Source organism: Eublepharis macularius, chromosome 1 (assembly GCF_028583425.1).
Source record: "Eublepharis macularius isolate TG4126 chromosome 1, MPM_Emac_v1.0, whole genome shotgun sequence".
NCBI classification, from domain to species: domain Eukaryota; kingdom Metazoa; phylum Chordata; class Lepidosauria; order Squamata; family Eublepharidae; genus Eublepharis; species Eublepharis macularius.
In genome coordinates this window covers 31,603,232-31,625,800 of record NC_072790.1, presented here as the reverse complement: position 1 = coordinate 31,625,800, position 22,569 = coordinate 31,603,232, and the positions used below count along the sequence as shown (strand labels likewise).

Here is a 22,569-nt window from a genome sequence, read left to right as displayed (position 1 = left end):
AGGGTTGGGTAGGCCAAGCAGGTAGGTGTTCTGTCTTATCTAAAAAATACTTAAAGGCTTTTTACACACACACACCTTGACTTTTAGGATTACAGCAAAGCCATATAAAGACGGCTGTTAACAGGATTGGCCCAAGGCTTCCTGGCACCCTAGCTGATCTATGCTTTTGGATCCCAATCGTTCAATATAGAGAAATATGAGGTCTATAATACAGATATACCAAGATGACACATTTTAACTGTATTTGCATACCCAGCCATGCTCCACAATGTGAGGAAAAAATATAACTCAACTTCTGACATGGCAATGATCCACTGTTTTACTTTGGTTTAAAAGAAACAACTTATTAATATATATGTTTTTAAACAGAGAAAAGATATTCACTTCCATCTGCTTCGGTGCCCCTTAGAACTTGTGCCCCAGGTGACTGCCTAGTTCAGCTATATGGTTGGTCCAGCCCAGCTTGTCCTTTTTGCATTTGGTAAAGTGTGTCATGTCTCGCACGAACACAGCAGCACCGCCTCATTCTGTCACAAGCACACAACACACTCACAGGACACCCTTTCTTTCTCACACACGCCACACCTCTCTTACATTCTGCACTCACACAATATAAACATGCATTGACACCTCTCTCTCGCACACATTTAATCACATCTCTCCCTCCCATTCTTGCGAACTCTCTCTTTTTCTGCCTCACACATGTACACCCTACTGGTTTCACTGGTACATGCAGATAAGTTCAACCGTGGCTATTTCTTTGAAATTTAGCCAGACTCATGAGGATTTACTCATAGACTCAAGGACAAATCTCACAGATAGGACAAATTTTCTTCATTTTGTGACAAACAGAATTTCCTGGATTTATGATCTTAAAACACTGGAAAACACCTCAGCCACCACAGAGGCAGCAGTTTTGGCAGTTCCCTCACATGTTGGTGGGCCACAGTCAGCAGTACAATAGCACCATCGCTTGGAGAGAAGGGGAAAGGCAGGAGCAAGAAAAGTGCAGAGTTCCTCTTGTAGGAAATTATAAGACATTTTAATTAATATAACCAGAGTTTAAAGGATATAACAAGGCCTTTTTTTCTTCCAGAACGCGCTGGAATAGTGCTCTGGCAGCTCTGCAAAGTAGTCACATGTTCAGGTGGCCCTGACCAGCTTGCAAGGGAAAGGAGCTCTTTAATCCCCACTTTTCAGCAGGTCCAGGGAAACCCCAAACTGGCTTTAAACTTCAGCTGAGAGGAGGGGGATTGGGGCTTTAAACTTCAGCTGAGAGGAGAGGGATTCCCCCCTCCCAGCTGAAGCCTTCCTTCCTACTCCCTCCCTCCCTCTTTCCTTCTTTCCATGTCTTTCCTTCCTTCTTTCTTTCTCTTCCTTTCCCTTCCTTCCTTTCTTTACCTCCCTCCCTCCCTTTCTCTTTCCTTCTTTCTTTCCCTTCCTTTCTCATTCTTTCTCCTGGGGGAGGCAGCCATGCCGTGTGTGATGATGTCACTTCCTGGAAGTCATGTCATCAGGTGGTCCCAGGAGCACACATGCTTTGCGCGTATGAGTGTGTAGTGACGGGATGCCACCTCCTGCCAGGAGTTGTCCCGGGTGAGAGTTCCCCCACCTCTTTCCCCAGAAAAAAAGTCCTGGATATAACTACACTTTAGTGCAACTCTGCTGTGAAAAATAAGTTGTAAGATGACATCACAATACTGGCAGAAAACAGTGAAAACTTGAAACAACTACCGATGCAGGTTAAAGAAGAAAGTTGTAAACTGCCTCTGAAGAAAGTTTGCCTTGGGAGGCTGCAAACTTATAAATGTCGTAAGTAAATAATGCCCCAAGCAGTATATAGGATCAGGGCTTTTTTTCAGCTGGAATGTGGTGGAATGGCGTTCCGGCACCTCTTGAAAACGGTCACATGGCTGGTGGGCCTGCCCCCTGATCTCCAGACAGAGGGGAGTTTAGATTACCTTCCGCGCCGCTCAGCGGCATGGAGGGCAATCTAAACCTCCCTCTGTCTGGAGATCAGGGGCAGGCCCACCAGCCATGTGACCATTTTTGCCGAGGGCGATTTAAACTTTAAAAAGCTCTCCCCTTGTTCCAGCTGACCTAAAGTGACATCATTGTGCAGTCCTGGAGCGTGTGCACACTTTGCATGCATGCATGTAGTACCAGGGGCACCACCTTCTGCCAGGAGTTGCCCCCTGTACTGGCAACCCAATGAGTTCCGCCACCTTTTTTCCCAGGACAAAAGCCCTGTATAGGATAAAACTGCCTACTCTATCAGCCATTTAAAGAGTACTCTGGACAAGAGGCTACTACTGTCAGGATAGCATATGGGGAAACAGAATGGTTTCCATTGGGCAAATGTGTCAGACAAGGACGCATATTATCTCCCCATCTGTTCAACCTATATGCAGAACATATCAAAAGGAATGCTAGATGAGTTTTAGAAGAAGCTGGAGTGAAAACTGATGAAAGGAACATTAATAATTTGAAATATGCAGATAACTCCACATTACTGGCAGAAAATAGTGAAGACTTGAATAACTATTGATGAAGGTTAAAGAAAAAAGTGCCAAAGCAGGATTACAATTGAACATCAAGAAGACAAAGTAATGTCTGCTGAGGAATTACAGAATTTTAAGGTTGACAATGAAGAAACTGAAATTTGTTTTCATTGTTAAAGATTTTCTGCTCCTTGGCTCAATCATCAGCCAAAACTAATATTGTACCCACGAAATCAGATTGAGATCTAGAAGAGCAGCCATAAAAGAACTTGAAAAGATCATTAAGAATAAGGGGACCAAGATCAAGATAATCCACATTATGGTATTCCACATTACTATATATGGATGTGAGAACTGGACGCTGAAGAAAGCTGACAGGAAGAAAGTTGATTCATTTGAGATGTAGTGCTGGAGGAGAGTTTTATGAATACCATGGATGGCCAAAAAGATAAATAAGTGGGTTCCAGATGAAATCAAGCCTGAATTGTCCTAACTGGTATTTCATATAGGGCACATATTACTCCCATCTTGCAGCAGTTACACTGGCTCCCCGTGGATTTCTGGATCAGATTCAAGGTTTTGGTTTTAATCTATAAAGTCCTGAGCAGACTGGGATCAGCACACCTCTTGCCGTACGTACCCCAGAGAGCACTTAGATCAGCTGACAAACAATTACTGGTGGTCCCTGGCCCCAGGGAGGCTCAACTGGCCTCGACCAGAGCCAGGGCCTATTTGGTCCTGGCTCCAACCTGGTGGAACTCTCTGTCGGAGGATACTCAGGCCAGCCAAGACCTCATCCCTGCTGTGTTTCTTCCTCTGCTCTGCCCCTCCCAGATTTCACCACCCAATCTCCATGGATTTCCCAACCCAGAGCTGGCAAACCCATGGCAACACTGAAGCACAGGATCCATGTTTTATACAACAATACGTATAACTGGATCCATGATTTTAAGATGTATTCTGTGCCCATTGATTGGTGACTTGACAGTAGAAGGGGTGTGTGTGTGTGACTAGAAGATCCATGAACATCCATCTGGTTTTTACTTTTTTCCAAAACCCACAAGCATTCTTGTGCTTTCTTGTGCATTCTTGATAATCCCACAAGGATTCTAAAATTGTGTTGTTTGGTTGTGACAACCAATAGTCTGATGCTTATGTAGAGAAGGATCCAGAGGAGTTAGCTGTGTTAGTCTGTAGTTGCAAAACAGTAAAGAGTCCAGTAGCACCTTTAAGACTAACTAGCTTTATTGTAGCATAAGCTTTCGAGAACCACAGCTCTGACAAAGAGAGTTCTGGCTCGCGAAAGCTTATGCTACAATAAAGTTGGTTAGTCTTAAAGGTGCTACTGGACTCTTTACCATGTAGAGAAGGGGGTCACATAAGATTCAAAATTGAAAATTCTTTATAAATTACTGGAATGTACTTATTATTTAATTTATAGCCCACCTTTCTCACTTTGAGCACGAATTACAAAACATATTTTATCAGTGCCATCGTAAGCAGAGTTACACTGCTTTAACTAGGCTTCCCAGTTGCCCACCAGTGGTGGACCATCTCCCAAGGGTTTGCCCTGTTGCCTGCCAATCGGTAGTGATCAGAGGGAGGTGGCAAACCTCCTGGCGGTCACCCACCATAGGCAGGAAACCCAGGAAAGCGTGCACCAGATGTGCTCCCAGCGGGGCACAATGATGTCACTTCTCTTTTTTTGCAGATTTTTAAAATTATATTAATAGAGTTAAAAGCCCAATAGAAAAGGCAAAGAAGTAGAAGAGAGAGTAAAAGAAACATACAAAAAAAGAAACAGAAACAGAAATTAAAAATAAAAACAATAATACGTTTCGTTTCCATTTTTCTCTATAACACTTATTTTAGCGAACATCATGCTTTAAATTTTAATCTCCCCAAAATTCCTTTTCCACAACTGCCTCCTTTCTATTTGTTCCCCCTGCCCCGATTTATCTTCTTAAAAATCAAAAATCATCAAATCATCAAATCACTATTCCTTGTTTCATGCAGAAAGTCAATAAGGGGTTTCCAGTTAGCCAAAAAGACAGACAATGTTTTATCTCTGATCAAAGCTGTAAGCTTGGCCATCTCTGTTAACTCCATCATTTCCATAAATTTTCTTAAATTGCCTCAATTTAAGGCAATTCTGTACTTTTCCATTTGTTCTCATACAAAAGCCTAGCTGCTGTAATCATATATAAAAATAAAATACTGTGCTGATTTTCTTCTTGAAATGACGTCATTGGGTTGGCCGCAGGTGTGCTTCCACACTTTGGGGGGCGGGGCAAATGGGCCAGAATTGGTCCTGCATAGTCAGCATGATGATGTCACTACCCAGAAGTGACGTCATTGCATCTCACTGGAAGTGTGCTTATGGTTTGCATGAGCATAAGGAAACTACTCAGGGTAAGTCTGGGGTCCCCCCCCCCCTGCCAGGAGGGCATACGGACCAGGTTCTAACGCTATAGAAGTCAATGGGTTTGAGAACTTTGTAACTCTACTTAGAATGGCATTGTTAATGGTGAACCGCCTCTGCTTCTTGCCTTGACAGACCCTTGCTGGGGTCACCATAAGGCGATTGCAATTTGAGGGCATGTACACACATGCAAACAACGCAGAGAATGAATCACAAAAGTAGAAGACAAAGTAGTAACAGCAAGAGAAAGCATACAACAAGCAGCACAATAGTCTACAATTAGAGTTGTCAAGCAATCCCTTCACAAAAGCTCCTCCTCGTTATGAGGGCTTTTAATACCCTTAAATGCCGTGACCTGGGTAGCCCAGGCAAACCCGATCTCATCAGATCTAGGCAGCAGGGTCAATTGGCCTTGGTTAGCAATTGGACAGCAGACCTCTAATGAAGACCAGGGATGCAGAGGCAGGCAATGGCAAGCCACCTCTGTTAATCTCTAGCCATGAAAACCCCAGCAGGGGGTCATCATTAGCCAGCTATGGCTTGATGGCACTCCCCACTACAATATGTTTATACTTCAATTTTGAGCCAAGCTACAAGTGACGAATGACACTTGCCTGGCAAGTGAACAGACTCGCGTGTTTTCCTTCCTGTTCACTTGCCATTCACTTGCTCTCGACTTGATCAAGTGGAGGACAAGTGAACAGGGAGGAATACACGTGAGTCTGTTCACTTGCCAGGCAAGTGTCACTCGTCACTTGTAGCTTGGCTCACAGTTTAATTTTTCCATAAAAATACATTGTTTTATTTTATTGTTTTCCATTTTTATTCTGCTCTCCCTGCACAGGCAGGCTCAGGGCAGATTACAACCAATAAAAACATTTATAATAGATGTATGCTTTAAAACAGTTAAAAAACCAGACCGTAACAACAATATAATATAAATATTTAAAATTCACAAGGCGGCAGTAATCGACTAGTAGGAGGCAGTCAATCCACCATTTGGAAACTCTCTCTTAAAACTGGGAAAGAAAACTAGATGGTGGATACCTCTGACCAGGAGGGGTCTGATCTCTCCTCTATTATTTTATTTGGTGTTGTTTTATAAATTTAAAACAAGTGTTATAATATATTATATATTTTTGCATTTTTATGTTTTATATATTAAAATATATATTAAAGTATATGCGTGTGTGTTATGTACATACTATATGTATGAGGGAGAGGGGACTGAGCATACGTGGGCTGTTCCAAATAGCAGCTTTTCAGAGATCCATTGGAGGCCATCAGAGTCCCTGTGGGAGCGCCCCTCTCTATGGCCCTGCCGGGCCAAGGCACCGGAAGTTCGTCACTGCCACGCCGGAAGCGGCGTCCGAGCCCCCCCCCCCAGCGCCCGGCTCGGTCGGGGAGGCGAGAGCGGGCCGAAGATGCCGGTGGCGGTGATGGCGGCGGGGAACAGCGCCCAGGGACACCGGAAGCTGCTGGAGCAGTGCGAGACGCAGGAGCTGGAGGTGCCGGCAGGGCAGGGCTGGAGCTGGGGGGAGGGAGAGGGGCCAGCGGAGCAGACGCGTGACCGCCTCGTCTCGTGTGAATGGGCCCGACCCGCGTCTCTGTGGACTCCCTCGGGGCTCCTCTCCCCAGCAACCCTTCAGGAGCCGCGTCAGCCGGGCGAGGCAAAAGCCGCCCCAATGAGAGCCCGTCGCGCCCGGGGATTCTTGGTTCTGTAAAGGATCGACATGTAAACAAACCCCCTTGATTTCCCTCCCGCAGGCTCCAGGAGGGATAGCGACGCCCCCCGTCTATGCCCAGCTCCTGGCGTTATACCTTTTGCATAATGACATGTAAGTAAAGGTCCTTTTTGATAGTCCTGAAAATAAATTTTTAAAAACTGAAGGGACTCTGCGTCTAGAAATCTACCCTGAAAATCTTGTTGGTCTCTAAGGTGCCATTGGACTCAAACCCTGCTGTTCTACTGCAGACCTACCTGAAAATAAGGACTGCAGCACCCTTTATGCTGCATTGGTGATTCGGTGAACAGTAACTGTTTAAAGGGAAAGAGCTGTCAGTGAGACAACTTAATGTTAGGTTTGACTTCTGGTTGCTGTGTGGCACTTTTTGAAACTGCTGGGGGATCATTTGAGGATTGGGACTTACATCCTTAGGGGGGATAAAATAACTTTTTCAGCTGACTGTCATAAGCCAGTGCATGTGAGGAGATGGAGCTGTTTAAAGTGCCCCCGCTTTGCATCCCAAGTTCTGACTCTCCCAGTTGACTTTTGCATGGGGGTCTGCATGGCCTTTTGCCTTGCAGCTCCCCGTCCTCCACCATTCTCTATGGGAGCTCTCAGTTCCAGCCAAATGGACAACTTTTCCTTTCCTCACAGAACTTGGATTGTATGCTGTTTAGATATAATAATATAATAATAATAACATTCGATTTATATACCGCCCTTCAGGACAACTTAATGCCCACTCAGAGTGGTTTACAAAGTGTTATTATTACCCCACAACAATCACCCTGTGAGGTGGGTGGGGCTGAGAGAGCTCCAGAGAACTGTGACTTGCCCAAGGTCACCCAGCTGGCTTCGTGGAGGAGTGGGGAATCAAACCCAGTTCTCCAGATTAGAGTCCTGTGCTCTTAACCACTATACCAAACTGGCTCAGATACCTGAGCAAGTGAACATCCTATGCTATGATTCCTGCTTAGCTAATTGAGATGTGGGCTTTCACTATCACCTGTAATACAGCATAGAATTCCTGAAGGGCTAGAGCACAGCTCACCATTAGGAACCCAGAGCAAGTCTTCCAAATATCGTATTGGTTTATGAAAGTTACAATTTTAGAAATATTTCTCAACTTACAATTACCTTTTGCCTCATATATTATCTGCTGCTTTAAATATGTACTCCTATGTACAACCATCGCTCCATGCTGTCTAATGTTAGTCCTAGAATTGATTATGTTTTGCTTGTTTATCTCTGCAGTGCCTTGGGACCTTGCTAATGCTTTGTCTTTAAACTTGTATATGTTTACCTTATGGTATTGTATTGAAATGTACGCACTTGATACTGATTGTATTAACCTCATACTGTGTAATCCGCCTTGAGTCTCAGTGAGAAAGGCGAACTATAAATAAATAAATCTGGATAACAAATATTGATTTTCTTACGAAAGCTTTATGGTAGGAAGTCTTGTTGATTCTACTGTTTAATTGTTATCTGCAGCTTATATAAAAATATTACACTTTTGTAAGGATGAATTTTACTCTTCTTTGACCAGATGTTCCCTCTATAGGCTTCCAGTAGTAAGTGTTTGGCATATAGGTCGTGCCATTTCTAGAAACGTTTTAAGAGCTGCTGTAACATAGTGATTAAGTGGTTGGGTTGTGAGTCAGCACTCTGCTGCTTCGAATCCCACTACTGCCATGAACTCAGTAAGTGGCCTTGGGTAAGCTACTGCTCTCAGCCCCAGCTGTATTCTAAGGATAATAATAGATCCAGAGGAGTTAGCCGTGATAGTCTGTAGTAGCAAAATAGTAAAGAGTCCAGTAGTGCCTTTAAGACTAACCAACTTTATTGTAGCATAAGCTTTCGAGAACCACAGTTCTCTTCGTCAGATGCATAATAATAATAACACTGGATAATAATAAAACTGACTTTGTTCACTGCTCTGAGTGGGCACTAATCTGTCTAGAAGAGTGGTATGTAAGCACACTGTTATTATAAATTGATATTTTATTTTTCTTAGGAATAATGCACGCTATCTCTGGAAAAGAATCCCTTCTGCCATTAAGTCTGTAAGTATGGTGTAAAAATGTGGGGAGATGTCATCATTATCCAAAAAGGGTACCTAAAAGCTCTCTCCCTTTTCTTTTCTTTTTTGGTGGTGTCTGAGCAGAAGTTTCCTTATTGCTGACGTTACTAGAATATAATACAGGTTTGAGTCTCACTGAAAATCTTCACTGCCAGAAGGATTTATGTAAATAGAGCATGCCATTCCTGGTCCCCCTACTGCTGCTGCCCCCGAATGCCCCTCGGATGCTCATCACGGGAGGACAGCAGACCCCCCCCCCCCCGGGACATCACAAAGGGGAAGTTAGAGGTTTTTCATGGGATGGGGGAATTGCCCCACCGCACATCAGCAGAATCCGATGTACTGGCTTGTATTTTATGGCTTCGTTGCTTCATGATAACTTGGATATTCTTTTCGGAGTTCAGTTCCTAGAAAAGAGAGATAAATGATGAATGGGAACTTGCTTTGAATTCAGCCTTCTTTCTGGAAGGTGTCAAGGATGAAGTGGAATGCCTCTTGTGTTCTCCTGGCACACTGTCCTGTCAAATGTATATTCCATTTGCCCCCAACAGGAACATCATGCTCTTAAGTTGTAAGGTATCTGGACAATTATTTCATTTATTGGTACTTGGTTTTTCTCCCAGATGGGGGCCCAGAGTGGCTTACAGCATTGTTCTCCCCTTCTCCCTTTATAGATTTTGATGGGCAGGAATTGGGAAGAAACCTGGTTTCCAAGCATATATGCAGACCATGACAAGCCAGCATAGCAAGTAAATTGCAGGAGTCGCACTGAAAGTCCTTGCGGTGGACTTTTTCAATTGTTGAAACTCTTACCTTCCTAGGAAAACAAATATTTAAGGCCTACTTTTACTTTACAAATTTATGACAAGTTACATGGTGAACATAGGTAGGACCACTTACGCTGACCCAGCAGGCTAGAGAATCATGCATTATCTAATATTTATTTATGTCATATATTTATGTCATTTATAGTCCACTTTTCTTACTGAGACAAGGTGGATTACGTAGACTGAGATTAGCACAATCAATATCAAGGATGTTTCAATAAACAGTGCCATAGGGCAGCAGTTCCCAACCTTTTGGGCACCAGGGACCGGTTTTATGGAAGACAATTTTTCCACGGACCAGGGGGCGGGGGATGGTTTTGGGATGATACAGTTGTGCACTTTATTTCTATTATTACATTATAATATATAAATGAAACAATTATACAACTCACCACAATGCAGAACCAGTGGGAGCCCTGAGCTTGTTTTCCTGCAACTAGACGGTCCCTACCTCGCCTGCTCCCTGGAGCTGGCTCTGCGCTCGCCCGCCACTCACCTCCTGTGCGGCCCGGTTGCTAACAGGCCACGGACCGGGACCAGTCCGCGGACTGGGGGTTAGGGACCCCTGCCATAGGGTACATAAATACAAGTTTACAAAGACACAACGTTAGCAAAAAATTGAAAAATTGAAGAAGCAATTCTTGGACTGACATTAAACAACATAGAACTACCCAGCAGGGTCACACTTAAAGCAACAGGTAGTACAAAGGAGCACATACTTAAAGCAATAGATAGGATGTGTATAATAAAATCAAATAATCTTGCAAAGAGGGCTGGCACTGTAAATAGCCCAGACTAACTACAGGCAATCCACTATAACAGTGATCACTGTAAGTTTCTTGGTTTTCCGAAAACTATGACACATTGTTTTCCTCAGAATTGAAGGCGTTCTTAACTTAGAGTAATGGGCAGGCAGCTTCCCTTTTGCCAAGACAGTCTGGGGTATACTTGTGATTTCTGCATATTGCAGCTGTTTCAGAAATTCTCCCACAGTAGTAGAATTCAGGGCTGTGGGTTTTTCTTCCCTTGAGATGTCAGATTTTGCTGCCTGTATCTACCTGTGATTGAGGAGCCTAGTCTGAGAGACACAGAGTGGTTGATGTATGTCTGAGTCTTTTAGCAGTCCATTGAGTCATCACATATTGCCAGTAAGAAGATACACAGACTCAGAGGTTCAATATGAACAGATTGCAGAAGTTTATTGAAGCACAAAGATTAAAGAATGAAGGAAGTACCTAACCATACTAATACATAAAGCAGGTGAATTTTGTGAATGAAATTACTAAGCCTGATAAACAGAAGCACATCTGATTATTTGCAACACGTATCCTTATCTCTTTTTTCTGGGAGAAAATATTGATCTGTTTTTATTTCTGGAGGCCGTCAGTTAAGTGAAGTCTTTTTTAAAGGAAAATTACTGATGCTTCTTGATTTCTGGACGATTATATACTTGATTAAGCCTTGAGTTAGAGAAGGGAAGAGCTGAAGGGACAACTCGGAAATCATTTGTCTTTGCGGAATTCAAGGTGCATTTAGTAGCGCTCGGGTTTTCTCTGCAGTGCCCCTACTCTTTATGGGAGGCTGTCTAGTATTTCCCAAAATAAGCCCTTTTGAAATGGTTTATAAGGTCTAGGATGGGTTGTTTCCTTTCCAGTCCTATTTTATAGATTTGTATCTTGCCTTTCCAATTTTCCACAAAGGAACTCGTGGCTATGCTTTCAATTTTTTCCCTTCTTTTTTTCCCCTTCGTAGGCCAATCCCGAACTTGGTGCAATTTGGTCAGTAGGGCAGAGAATCTGGCAGAGAGACTTCCCCGGGATTTACACAACAATTGGTGCGCATCAGTGGTCTGAGACTATTCAGCCAATCATGGAGGCACTGAGAGGTACAGCTTCCCAGAGTCCTGGTTATAATCTCTTCTGTGGCAACAAATGTAGGCGCTGGCAGCGGTTGCCGACCACCGCACTATACTGTGATGTTACTTTGATGTTGCAGAGAGGCATTCCAAGGGAATATTTAGATCATTGTGTAGTGTTTACAGCGTATACCTTGCAAATGGCAGCACAAAACTTGAAATGCATGCCTTCTAGTTGGCATGTCCATTCCAAACCCTCAGCTTTCAGCTTGTGTTTGGTCGCTGTGAGAAAAGACTTTGTATGGAGAAAGATTTTGCCTCTTTGTGTGTTACAGATGTTCAGCTTTTTTGTGACTGCATGTCTCATAAACTCTCTCCTGTAGCAATCAGATACATTAGAGTCAAGTGGCTAGGGCTGGGCTGTTACGCTTTTGTGTGATATTTGATTGAAGTTTGGGATTTTCAGAGGTTCTTCCATGGTCCTGACTATACTAATCAAAATATGCAGCTCTCAAGGTAACTGCAAAGTATGTTGTAAGGCTGCAGTTCTGTACACTCTTTCCTGGTAATAAGTTTCTTTGTGCTCATTTCCTGACAAATCATGTATAGAGTTGGGTAAGAGTCATTCGATGGTCTGGTGGCATTCCATCGAGGGATGGACACTCTTTGGGGGTGGTGTCCTTCAATGCCAGTTATGATGGAGGGGGTCTGGTAAGCTCTACATCAGAGGCAGTGGGTGGGGGGAGAAATGACATCAGTTGAGTCTGTAGTTTCAATATAATTGTACAGGCAGCTGTGGCAAGTCTGTCTTTGCCTAGCAACCCGACACCCATGTTGCAGCACTGTATGAAATATGGGCAGCGCATTGTGTTGCAGATGCTCCGTTGAGTATTAAAATACTGACATTCCATCTTTCCTTGTGGCTCAAGGTGGGTTGGTGGTGGCGGTGGAAAGTGAAAGATACTCCCCCCTACGCCAGTAGCCTACACCTTATTAAAAGCCCTAGCAAGCTGAGTAGACTTGCACACCTCCTAAACTCTTCTAGAGACAACCTTCCCTCCCGATCACCTTAGGGAGCCTGTTCCTTAGGGCTGGGAGCTACGATGGAAAAAGAACACACTCTTGTTGATGCCAAGTGGGTTGCCCTAAGTGTGGGCACAGCCAGTAGGTGGCTGCCTGAGGACCATAATTGGCACACAGGGTTGTACGGGAGGACCTTAGGCAGTGAAAGACTTTAAAGCTTGTAACCAGCGCCCTGAATTGAGCTCTAAGTAAACTGGCAGCTGGCCAGATTGCTGCTGATGGGTTACTGCCAGGGATAGCCATTGTTGCTGCTTCAAAACAGACAAGGAATGTTCCCATTAGCTGGCTGTCCCCTGGCAGTGATCCATCTGCAGCAATCTGGCCAGCAGGAGTTTCCAGATTGTCTTCAAGGGCAGCCCAGTGTAGAGACCATTACAGTAATCCAGCTACAAGGTTACCCAAACATGTTGGCCGAGTCTTAAGAAATGAGAGAGCTGGTGAACAAGACTCACCTGATAGAAGACACTCTTGACCCCTACACCAACCAGCTTTTCCAACAGCAAGGATGGAGCCATGAACGCCTTCATGTGCTTAACCTGCTCTGCAAAAGCCAACTCCACTCCACAATCCACAAGTGGATCCAGTCCTGCCAACCTATTACCACTATCTTGTGTGGATTTATCCCTGCTTGTTCCGTTTTAACCTCCTGACTTCAGTCTCAAAGTATTGGTTCAGAGCCAAGATGGATGCTCTTGGAAGCTTAGATAATGAAATACAGAGCTGGTGTCAACTGCATCTTGATGACATCCAGCCCCAAAGCTCCAGACGATCTCATTCAGTGGCCTGATGCAAATATTGAAGAGCAGGGACGACAGAATGGAGCCGTAAGGCACTCTACAGGACACAGGACACCCTTTTGATTCAGCTCTTGCGGTGGAAACTGTGTCTGATCAGGCAAGAAAGACCAAAACCACCTTTAGTATGTCTCATCAGTCCCTCGCCACTAATTTCCCCCATACTTCTCGTAGCTCGTTTCTGTCATTAGCTGTTACTCGATTTTAGGAAGAACGTTCTTTTGAGATGACACTCTTGCGTTTGTCATATGGACTTCAGGAAGCATGATCTTTATATCACATCAAGCAACACAGCTAAAACCCTTTCTTGCACATGATACACGTCTCATTTTGCCCAGGATCCAAAGCCCTTTCTGAGTGTGGGAGAACCGAGCAGGATCTTGTGCCGACAGAGAGATACTTGGTTTCTACTCCCCCTTCTGTTGTTCACCCGCAACATAACCATATGGTTAAGAGGTTTGGGGTTGCAGATCCCTTAACCAGCATAGTTTCTGACATTCTCTTCTGTAGGCGTGCGGGGCAATACTGATGTTTGTCATGTGCTTCAAAACTTTAGGGGATTTGTCTCCTGCCATGTGTCAATATGCAAAGCATCTTCTTAGATGTGCTTTGACACCTTTTTCCATAATTGTCCCCGCTCACAGATGCAACCAGGCGGCGAGCGTTCGGACTGGTCTCTCAGGCATACACCTCAATAAGCGCAGATGACTTTGCAGCCTTCGTCGGGCTTCCTGTGGAAGAAGCTGTGAAAGGTACTGGGAAGGGTGTTTGAAAGGGAAGTCAAAGGAGTCTCGCCCAACCTTCTAGTCCTCTGTTACACAGACTGGGTAGCCAAAATCTTCAAGTGGTCCTGAGCTATCCAGCCTTCCCAGTAGCACTCATGACAACTTTGCTGTGATCCAAATGCCCCTCCCCTTCAGCTCAGTGGCCTTTGTTTTTCCACATCTTTTTGATAAGAGCAACTGCGGCAACTCGTGGGGAACCTGGATAGATAATTTTTTTATCATATGGGTTTTAGGATTTTATTGGCTCTAGTGGTATTGATATCTTGTAGCTCTTGGAGTTTATGGAGTTGTTGTCAACTGTATCTTTTGTTAATTGTAAGTTTGCTACGGCCAGTAGCTACTTGCAATAAACGACTACCTACCCACATCTTTCCCAGATGTGGCTGGAATAGATCCCTGCTTAGTAGTAGCACTGCAGCAGTCTTGATATTACCAGCAGTTGTTCCGTAGCTGATCGGTTTTGAGAGTGTCTCATTAGAAAGGACACTTGGGGTGTGCGGTGGAACGGTGCCTTAGGAACATCATGCGGTTGTAGAAGCGTCAAACAAAATCTGATCCATTCCTTATACAGGATTCTAACTTGAATGCACTTGCCAAATATTTACCTGAGTATATGAGGGCACGAGTCTGTGTGCTTCTATTGTTATTTTCTTTATTATGTCACCTTTTTTTGGAGGTGTTCTTATGATGGTACAGGAATTCAGATTTTGAGAGGAATTATTTTGCTGCAGAGGTTTAGGAGCAAAGTAGTTCCCATCTTTTAGGCCTTTACAACAAACGCTAAAAGGGCTTAGGGGAAAAAATTCAGACCAAAATTTTATTTTATCTAGTCTAATTAAAAATACTTAAATTAAAGCCTAATGAAGTGAAATAGTCAAACAGCACCTCCTGTGTATCTTTCTCATTTAAGAGTACCAGACTACAGAATAGATTTTCCTTGGTAGTCTTCAACCTTTCTGATGGGAATCCACCTTTAACCTCAACCTTTTTTTAAAAAAATTAATTGTATCTTTTTATTTTTAATAGTATTTTTATTTTAATATCATTTTAACAGTTTATTTTTCAGCATCTCTCTGAGCCAAGCTACGCCTGACACAGGTTGGACACTTGCCAGCTTCCCTCAAGTGTTGATGGGAAATGTAGGCGTCCTGGTTTTACAGCTTGGCTCTCCATTACAGCTGCATGACCAGGATGCCTACATTTCCCATCAAAACTTGAGGGAAGCTGACAAGTGTCCAACCTGTGTCAGGCGTCACTTGTAGCTTGGCTCTCAGTTTCCCACCCTCACGCACCTCCATCTTTTTGCTTTTCCCTTTCTTTACCTTCTCTTTCCTTTAAAAAAAAACCCCAAGCACAAATGAAGATGGCAGCTGTGTCCTTGGTTTGACCACAGCACATCTTTGGGCCCTGACTTGCTATTACCTAATGTCGGTACAGTAAAGTAGGAGAGCTTGTTATATATGAGAAATATATTAGAAGAAAAACGCTAGGATTTCTTATTGCCTGCCTTTCACGAGTATACTGACAGCGATATCCTAAGGAGAGTTACGCCAGTCTAAGCCCATTGAAATCAGTGGGCTTAGACTGGAGCAACTCTCCTTAGGATTTCACAGTGAGAGCAGGAAGCCTTTCCTTATCTGAGGATTTGCGTGACACTGCCGATAATGATGAGCTCTGTTAAATTGTTTCAGGCGTTCTTGAACAGGGGTGGCAGGCGGACTCCTCAACTCGCATGGTTATGCCTAAAAAGCCAGGTAGGTGGCGTTCTTACTTTGTTTGGTGGGCTTTGCAGACTTTGCATTTGGGTCTTCCTACTCCTTAGCGTCTGCCAAGCAAATGCTTCATTCCAACCTTAAAAACAGTAGGGTGTGCTCGTAAAGCAGAATGTCGGAATCGTGGGCCAGAGTTTCTCTATTGTGGGCACAGGCAGCTTTAATTAAGCAGGCCGTTGAGAATGTGAGCCTTTTAGGCAAAAGTAAACAGGATGTGCTTTCTCTTCTTGGCAGCAAAACCTCATCGGAGCGTGTTTTTCCGTGACCTTAAATGACATGCCTGAATCAAATAAAGAGTGCTCAGAACTTGTTGTGGTAGCCATTTTGAGTTGTTCCTGACCTGACCTTTGGGGTTAGGTGAAATGAGCGTTGCCCCTCTCCTGGGGTTCAGAACTGGCCGTGGCTTGGCTGTGTGCTGCCAGATCGGTTCAGATGCCCTGAGGGAGGGTGGTTGTGTCTTCTTCCAGCCAGCTTTTTACCTTGGCAGGATTTAATTTTTCCAGAGTTTGGGGTAGCAGTTTATTATTTGACAGAGAGGAGAAAAACTAGATGTGACATGCTTCTTGGACACTGCTGCTCTTTCTTCGTTTTCATTTGGTCTTGGCTAATTTAGCAGGGTTTTCTTGAGGTGAACCTCATGCCAGAGCAAAGGAACCTATAACCCTTTGGTGTGGTATCAATAAAGTGTAGTTCTAGGGCAGCAATTACAATTTGGTATCCTGAAAAGATTACGTTGGGCAGAGGATGGAATGTCTGGTTATACGCAAGTCTGTACGCCTTAACGGAGTTCTGGATCAAAAGGAATGCCTAAATGGTGTTCGTTTCTACTTCGAAATTATTACAAAAATAGGAGTGACAAATGCCTGTTTTTGATGTGCACCTTAAAAGTGGCACAGATGCACAATGAATGAGCCCTATCAGCTGGGCAGAACAGAACAAATGTCTCCATTTCTTAAGCGCCGCCTCTGTTTGCTGCTAAATCAATACTTCAGATATCTGGGTGAAGTGGCGCCTGAGATTTTTCCATCTTTACAAAATTCCTCCATCTGATTTGACTCTTGCAGTCAGGGCAGTTGTGATGGATGGCATCCTTGAGTTTGGGCACAGAATGTTTTTTGATAAAGGCAACATATGAAAATACTCACTGAACGTAGAGTACTCACCGAGCATAGACCTGCTGTGCATAGAAAGCAAACTCTGGGGTGACTGTAAGCTAAAGGTCCCCAACATGGTGCCCGTGGGCACCCTGGTGTCTGCCGATCCTTTTCCTGGCACCTGCCTAGTGTTTTTAGAAAAAGGGTGGGGCTAGGTGGGGCATTTCCCCAGGCAGGGATTCTGATTGGTTCTGGAGGTTTTTAAACAGTTGCTTTGACAGCAGCTGCCTCTACAACACAAGGATCTTCATTTCATGTCTGTAAGCTGAATGTATGCAAAACTGTATTTTTAAAATTTTAAAAGGCATCCTGTTAAACAGAGTTCATACTAGAAATGTTTAAGAGTTTCTTTTAGAGTTATGAATGACCTTACTCCTGAACATTTTGTGGTTGGCAGTGGCTCCTGTGGCAGCCATTTTGTAGCTGTGCCCAGCACCCTGTGTCTGAATCCCAAAGGTGCCAGTAAGCTCGAAAAAGGTTGGGGGCTCCTGCTATAAGCACTTGTTAAGTGAGGTTTGGAATTGGTATCTAGAAACTGCCACACAATCCTTGAACGGGTTACCAATGCTTATTTTGTTTGTGTGGGTTACAGGTCCCCAGGAGCCTTCTTTTAACAGATTTCACCCATTATCAGGTACGTTGTTTCAGATTCTGCACATATTCTAGGGCTCAAAACAGATCAGTTTAAGAGAAAAGCTGAGGAGAGGCATTTAGAGATGTATTTGTGCACCAAAAAGCTGTTAAGCCGAGTCTCCTGAATTAATGTCTGTGCCATATAAACAGCAAACTAGATGCTTTGCTTTGTTGGGTCCCAGATAAGGTGGCCAGGCTATTAACTGGGGCTTGATCATATGATTCTAGTGTTGGATTCTGGTCTATTTCTGGGCTAAATTAGAAGTAGCAGAATTTATCCAAAGGACCTGCTCCTCCCACATGACTGCCTGTGAACTTGGCTCTTCTAAGGCCCTTCTCCCAGGTCTTCTGATTTGGAGGCCAGGTGAATGGCTACTGAAGACAGAACCTTCTCTGGGCTGTCCCATTTCTGGAGCCACTTCCTCAGGGGGAGTCACCTGGCATCGTCATTGTGAGGCTGCAGACACCAGACAAAGGCCATCCTTTTTCACATACGTTTTTAATATTAACGTGTGCTCTTTTACAATGTCTAGTAGTTGATGGTCTGATGTATTAACCCTGATGGCTAAATGGACCATCCACGTTTAGAAGCAGTATATCTGAACGCCAGGTGCTGCAAAGCAGCAATAGCGGGAGGCTTTGGTACGTGAGTGAAATTGACTTTTCTTTTCAAAAAATCAAATAAATTCTAGGAAGTGGTGCATGAACCCTCTTGGAGCCGGGATGGAATTTAACTTCACTGCAGCTCATTAATATTCATGGTTTCAAGTACTGACATGTTATCTAAATAATCTTTGTGTCAGTTCTGTAAGAGAGACTGCTGTTATCATTCTTATTCCCTGTTCATGTGATCTTCATAGAGTATACTTGTCATTAGCTAGACGATTACAATGGAAATTTCAAAGCCGCCTAACTTTAGACATGGAAAATGGTTTCTAACCAACTCAACGAAAAAGAGAGACCTCAGCAAAAGGGAAACCCCTCCAATGTGCTCACTTGGTTGATGACCTTACATTTCTTTCTGATTAATTTGGTTAAAAATGGCATGAAAGAACCCCAATTATAAACAAGGTAGGGTTTTCCGCATCCTTGGGGGATTCTGCTGATGTGCAGAAGGGGGGATGTCAGTTTGTCTGAGAATCCTTTATCCATTGCACAGGAGAGGCTTGTGAGACCCTCCCATGAAGTAATGATCTCTAAGGGTGGGACATGTGACGGACTGCACATTTTAAAAAAGCCTGGAAGTGCTGTACACACATTGCGGGATATTTAAGGAGTAATCTCTCACAGAATCAGAGAGCTTTGAGTGACAGGCTACTCCAAGGCATCTGATTGCTGAGCTGGAAAGAGGAGGGTCTGTTTTTCAGTCGTAGCTGAGAGAGATGGAGTGTGAAGAGTTGGAAGACCAAGTCCTAATGCAGAGCAGTTTAACACTGACAGGAGAACTGGGGGAAAGATGTCAAGAAAGTTTGGGAAGTGCGTACAGATTGCCATTTGGACCAAAGAAAGGGGATAGCTCTAAGGAGGGGAGATTTTCCCTACCCAGTTAAACAGGGAGGTAGTTCTGGAGAGTGAAGAGATCCCTGATCAAGTGTGGTTGGAGACTGCCTTTGGAGACCTTCAGATTCAGTTAACGACTGAAGGAAATCTCTGGTGTGTGGAGAAGAGGATTGGGGTACTAGAAAGGGGTGCCAGCATTCCTAACTCCAGAAGAGAAAGAGAATACTAAAAGAAAGTATACTAGAGTGCTTGGGGATAGACATGGGCACGAATCGAAATACGAATCAAATTTCGTAACGATTCGGGCCGATTCATGTTTTGTAAAACATGTTTCGTGGGGCCATGGTTTTCACAAAATTCACAACTTTTGGGGCTGATTTGTTTGATTTGTGAATGATTCGTAATGCCAGACAAGCTGGCGCCAATCCACTGATTCCCTAGGCAACATAGGCCCAGAATGTCTGCAGTCCTTTTGTTGCCGTTGGAAACCCCACATAATCTTGATAGGCAGCTCTCCCTTCCAACTTGGAGAGCTTCCATTCTGCCCTATACAGCAAAGAGCAGGGGAATTAATCCCTTAGGCAACTGATGGGCCTTCTGTAGCCATGGGAACACCAATCTCATCCCTCCAAACCCTGTTAGGCACGTCTGCTTGCCAACCAGAGACCTCCTGTTCTACTCTATGTGAGCATTTGTTATATAAGGCACTGCTCTCTGCCTCGTGCTTTTCAGTTCCAGTAGACAGAGGGAGAGGGAGGACCTGTTGCTGGGATTTGGAGTGAGAGAGTGGAATTGGGAGCTTTTGGCTGGATTTGCTGCTGCTTTAAAAGAGATTGAAAAGCCTCTTTCTTATTTTCAGCTCTTGGCCGTGGTGGGAAGGTCACTGGGTGAGGGTGCCTTCTTTCCTCCACTCCACCCAACCCCAGTCTCAGGGCATTGCCTGGTTCTGGGGCCTAGTTTGACTGAGGCCTACCTTTTTTCCTTTAATTTTATTTGCTTATATTCTTATTTAGAGCATTTGTTCTTGCTGGCTTGTTGGGTGAGGGTGGGTGGAGGAGAGCCTGCTGAAGTTTCCCTGCGAGTTTGGCATCTCTGGGTATGAAGGGGGCTGTTGAAGTGCCCTGAGTTCTGATGAATCACAAAACTAACGAATCATTTCGCAAAACAGGACAATTTTGTGAAAGTTTGTGATTTGTGATTCATGGAATGCGACAAAACATGAAACGCTTGTTTCATTTTTTCCCCATTTTGTGCCCATCTGTACTTGGGGAAAGACAAGGGAACCAAAGCCTCAAAACAGAAACCTTTAAGTATTTGCGAAGAGCATAAGAACTGAAATTTGTGCATGTTCTGATTTTACCTCATAAAACACACACACACATTTTGAGAGTGATGGAAGGTCAGTTGAAGGGGCAAGTGAGTTTCGATACAAATTAATCTCCCCAAGAACTATTTACGCTGAGCAGAGGACTGAGCCCCTAACAGCTGAAAATATCCTGGGATATGGATCGAAGTGGGGTGCATGTGCATATCCCACTCAAGTTACTTTCCGACAGGAGGGAAAAGTAAATATACTCCCTGCCGAACTTCTCAGGATCAGGGCTAGATGGGCCACTTTCTCTGTCAGGCAGTTGCGCTGTAAATAAATGGTTCCGAGAGATACTTTGGTAAAGGGATAGGGACTTGCAGACTTGCAGTATTGTGTACTGTCTGCTGCAACAAGTATGCTCCTACTTGGTAGTTTCTGCATCATTTAATATGTCACGTTAAATTGCTTATGTTTTGTTTGAACATGTTTCGGCTCTGTATCAGATTTCTGCTTGTTTTCAAATTTCTACGTTCCATAACCTATTACGTTGTTTATTGAATCTCCCAAATGCTGATCACATTGACTTACACTGTGTAATCCACCTAGAGTCTTATTCAGAAAGGTGGACTATAAATAATGTCAATAAATAAAAATTAGAGGGATATTCATCTTGAGTTTCATCTGGGTGCAGATAAACTTCTAGTCTGGCCCTGGATGTTTTTATTTACTGAATTTTTGAGCATATTTTTATCCCTGAAGTGCTTCCTACAGAGGTCTTAGTCTGGGGTGGAGAGGGGGGTGTCAGGTGGAACAGGATCCACACATGCTAGAAGGGTGCGTAGCTGTGGCTCTTTCTGGAACTCTCTGTGGCCATTGGTTAGTGATGCCAGTGAAACCAGGAGTGGAACAGCTTTGCAAATGTTTGGCAGTTTCTCAAAACGCTTCCATTTTTAGTTACAGAATGTCGAAAAAGCCATCCAACTTAAGCTTGGGGCAGGTGTGAAATACTTGTTGTGAAGGTGTGGCTGTGCAGGAGCCCACTTTAAGCACCCACTTCCTTTATGACATCAGAAAGGGCTCAGATGCAAAAATGGATCTAAGAACCTGGAGCGCTGACCATTGCCTCCATGAGGGAGGGGGTGCACCCCCTCTTCAAGCTCCATGGAATCCTCTTCCAGCCCTTCCTCAGCCCAGGTTCACACTAGTACAATCAAACCTTGCCTTCAGTTGGAGGCCCCATTTCACACCTTTCATATGTAAATCCAGCCCATTCTTAGACTCAGAATTAAAGGAATGTATACGCCCTGACCTAGATGGCCCAGGCTAGCCTGTTCTTATCAGTACTCAGAAGCTAAGCAGGGTCAGCCCTGGTTAGTACTTGGGTGGAAGTCCGCCAAGAAGGTCCAGTGTTGCTATGTAGAAGGAGGCAATGGCAAAACACCCCTGTTTGTCCCTTGCCTTGAAAACCCAGTGGGGTCAGCTGTGATTTAATGGAACTTTACACACATGCATATCACCCATTAAAAATCGCTGTACTTCAGGGTTAGGAGAGTTAGTTACAGAAGAATAACGTCAATACAGATTCTGGGGCAGAATATCCATCCCTATACACCAACTAAAAGGTTGTGAGTTTCAGGCAATGAGCAAGCACAAACTATTTTTTATAATTTATAATGTACTAATATCCCAGCTTTTGCAGAGCCAGCTGCTATAGCAGATAGGTGGCTTGAACTTGAAATAGAATGTGTTTTGTGAACATCTACCAATGGCATTTGCTGACCTAATTTGTCACAGGATAGAAAGCAGTGTCCGATAATAGTATATGGATTGAACCCTCCCAATACAGCTTCTGTGTGTGCTTTTTTTATTACAAGACAGTAAGTTGCTGGGTGGATTCTTTTTCCTTGCTTGGAGTTTCCCTGATTTTCTTCATGTTTTGTGCTTTCTTTTCAGAGCCTGCGCCAGTACCACCAATTCCTAACGAACAGCAGTTGGCCCGATTAACGGACTACGTGGCTTTCCTTGAAAACTGATAATTCCAGTCCTTCCTTCATGTATTAAAGTTCATTTATACTAACTACTCTGGGCGTTTTCTTCAAAGAGTACAGCATTCAATCTTTGATG

General features: G+C 43.9%; 1 protein-coding gene across 1 annotated transcript; it reads left to right on the top strand.

Moving 5' to 3' along the window:
• Window positions 1–6,292: 6,292 nt before the first annotated feature.
• Window positions 6,293–22,525, top strand: COPS8 (COP9 signalosome subunit 8). The gene is made up of 8 exons (XM_054975152.1): window positions 6,293–6,431; window positions 6,691–6,761; window positions 8,668–8,716; window positions 11,313–11,445; window positions 13,937–14,044; window positions 15,769–15,831; window positions 17,596–17,637; window positions 22,399–22,525. The coding sequence occupies exons 1-8, from the start codon at window positions 6,348–6,350 to the stop codon at window positions 22,476–22,478; spliced, it is 630 nt and encodes a 209-aa protein (XP_054831127.1). The 5' UTR covers window positions 6,293–6,347; the 3' UTR covers window positions 22,479–22,525.
• Window positions 22,526–22,569: the final 44 nt, after the last annotated feature.

Bases quoted from the DNA above. Each gene is read 5' to 3' on its own strand.
- COPS8 (XM_054975152.1), top strand. From the start codon at position 6,348: ATGCCGGTGGCGGTGATGGCGGCGGGGAACAGCGCCCAGGGACACCGG. The intron at 14,045-15,768 runs GTACTGGGAAGG...AAATTGTTTCAG, and splicing joins TGTGGAAGAAGCTGTGAAAG to GCGTTCTTGAACAGGGGTGG. The intron at 15,832-17,595 runs GTAGGTGGCGTT...TGTGGGTTACAG, and splicing joins GGTTATGCCTAAAAAGCCAG to GTCCCCAGGAGCCTTCTTTT.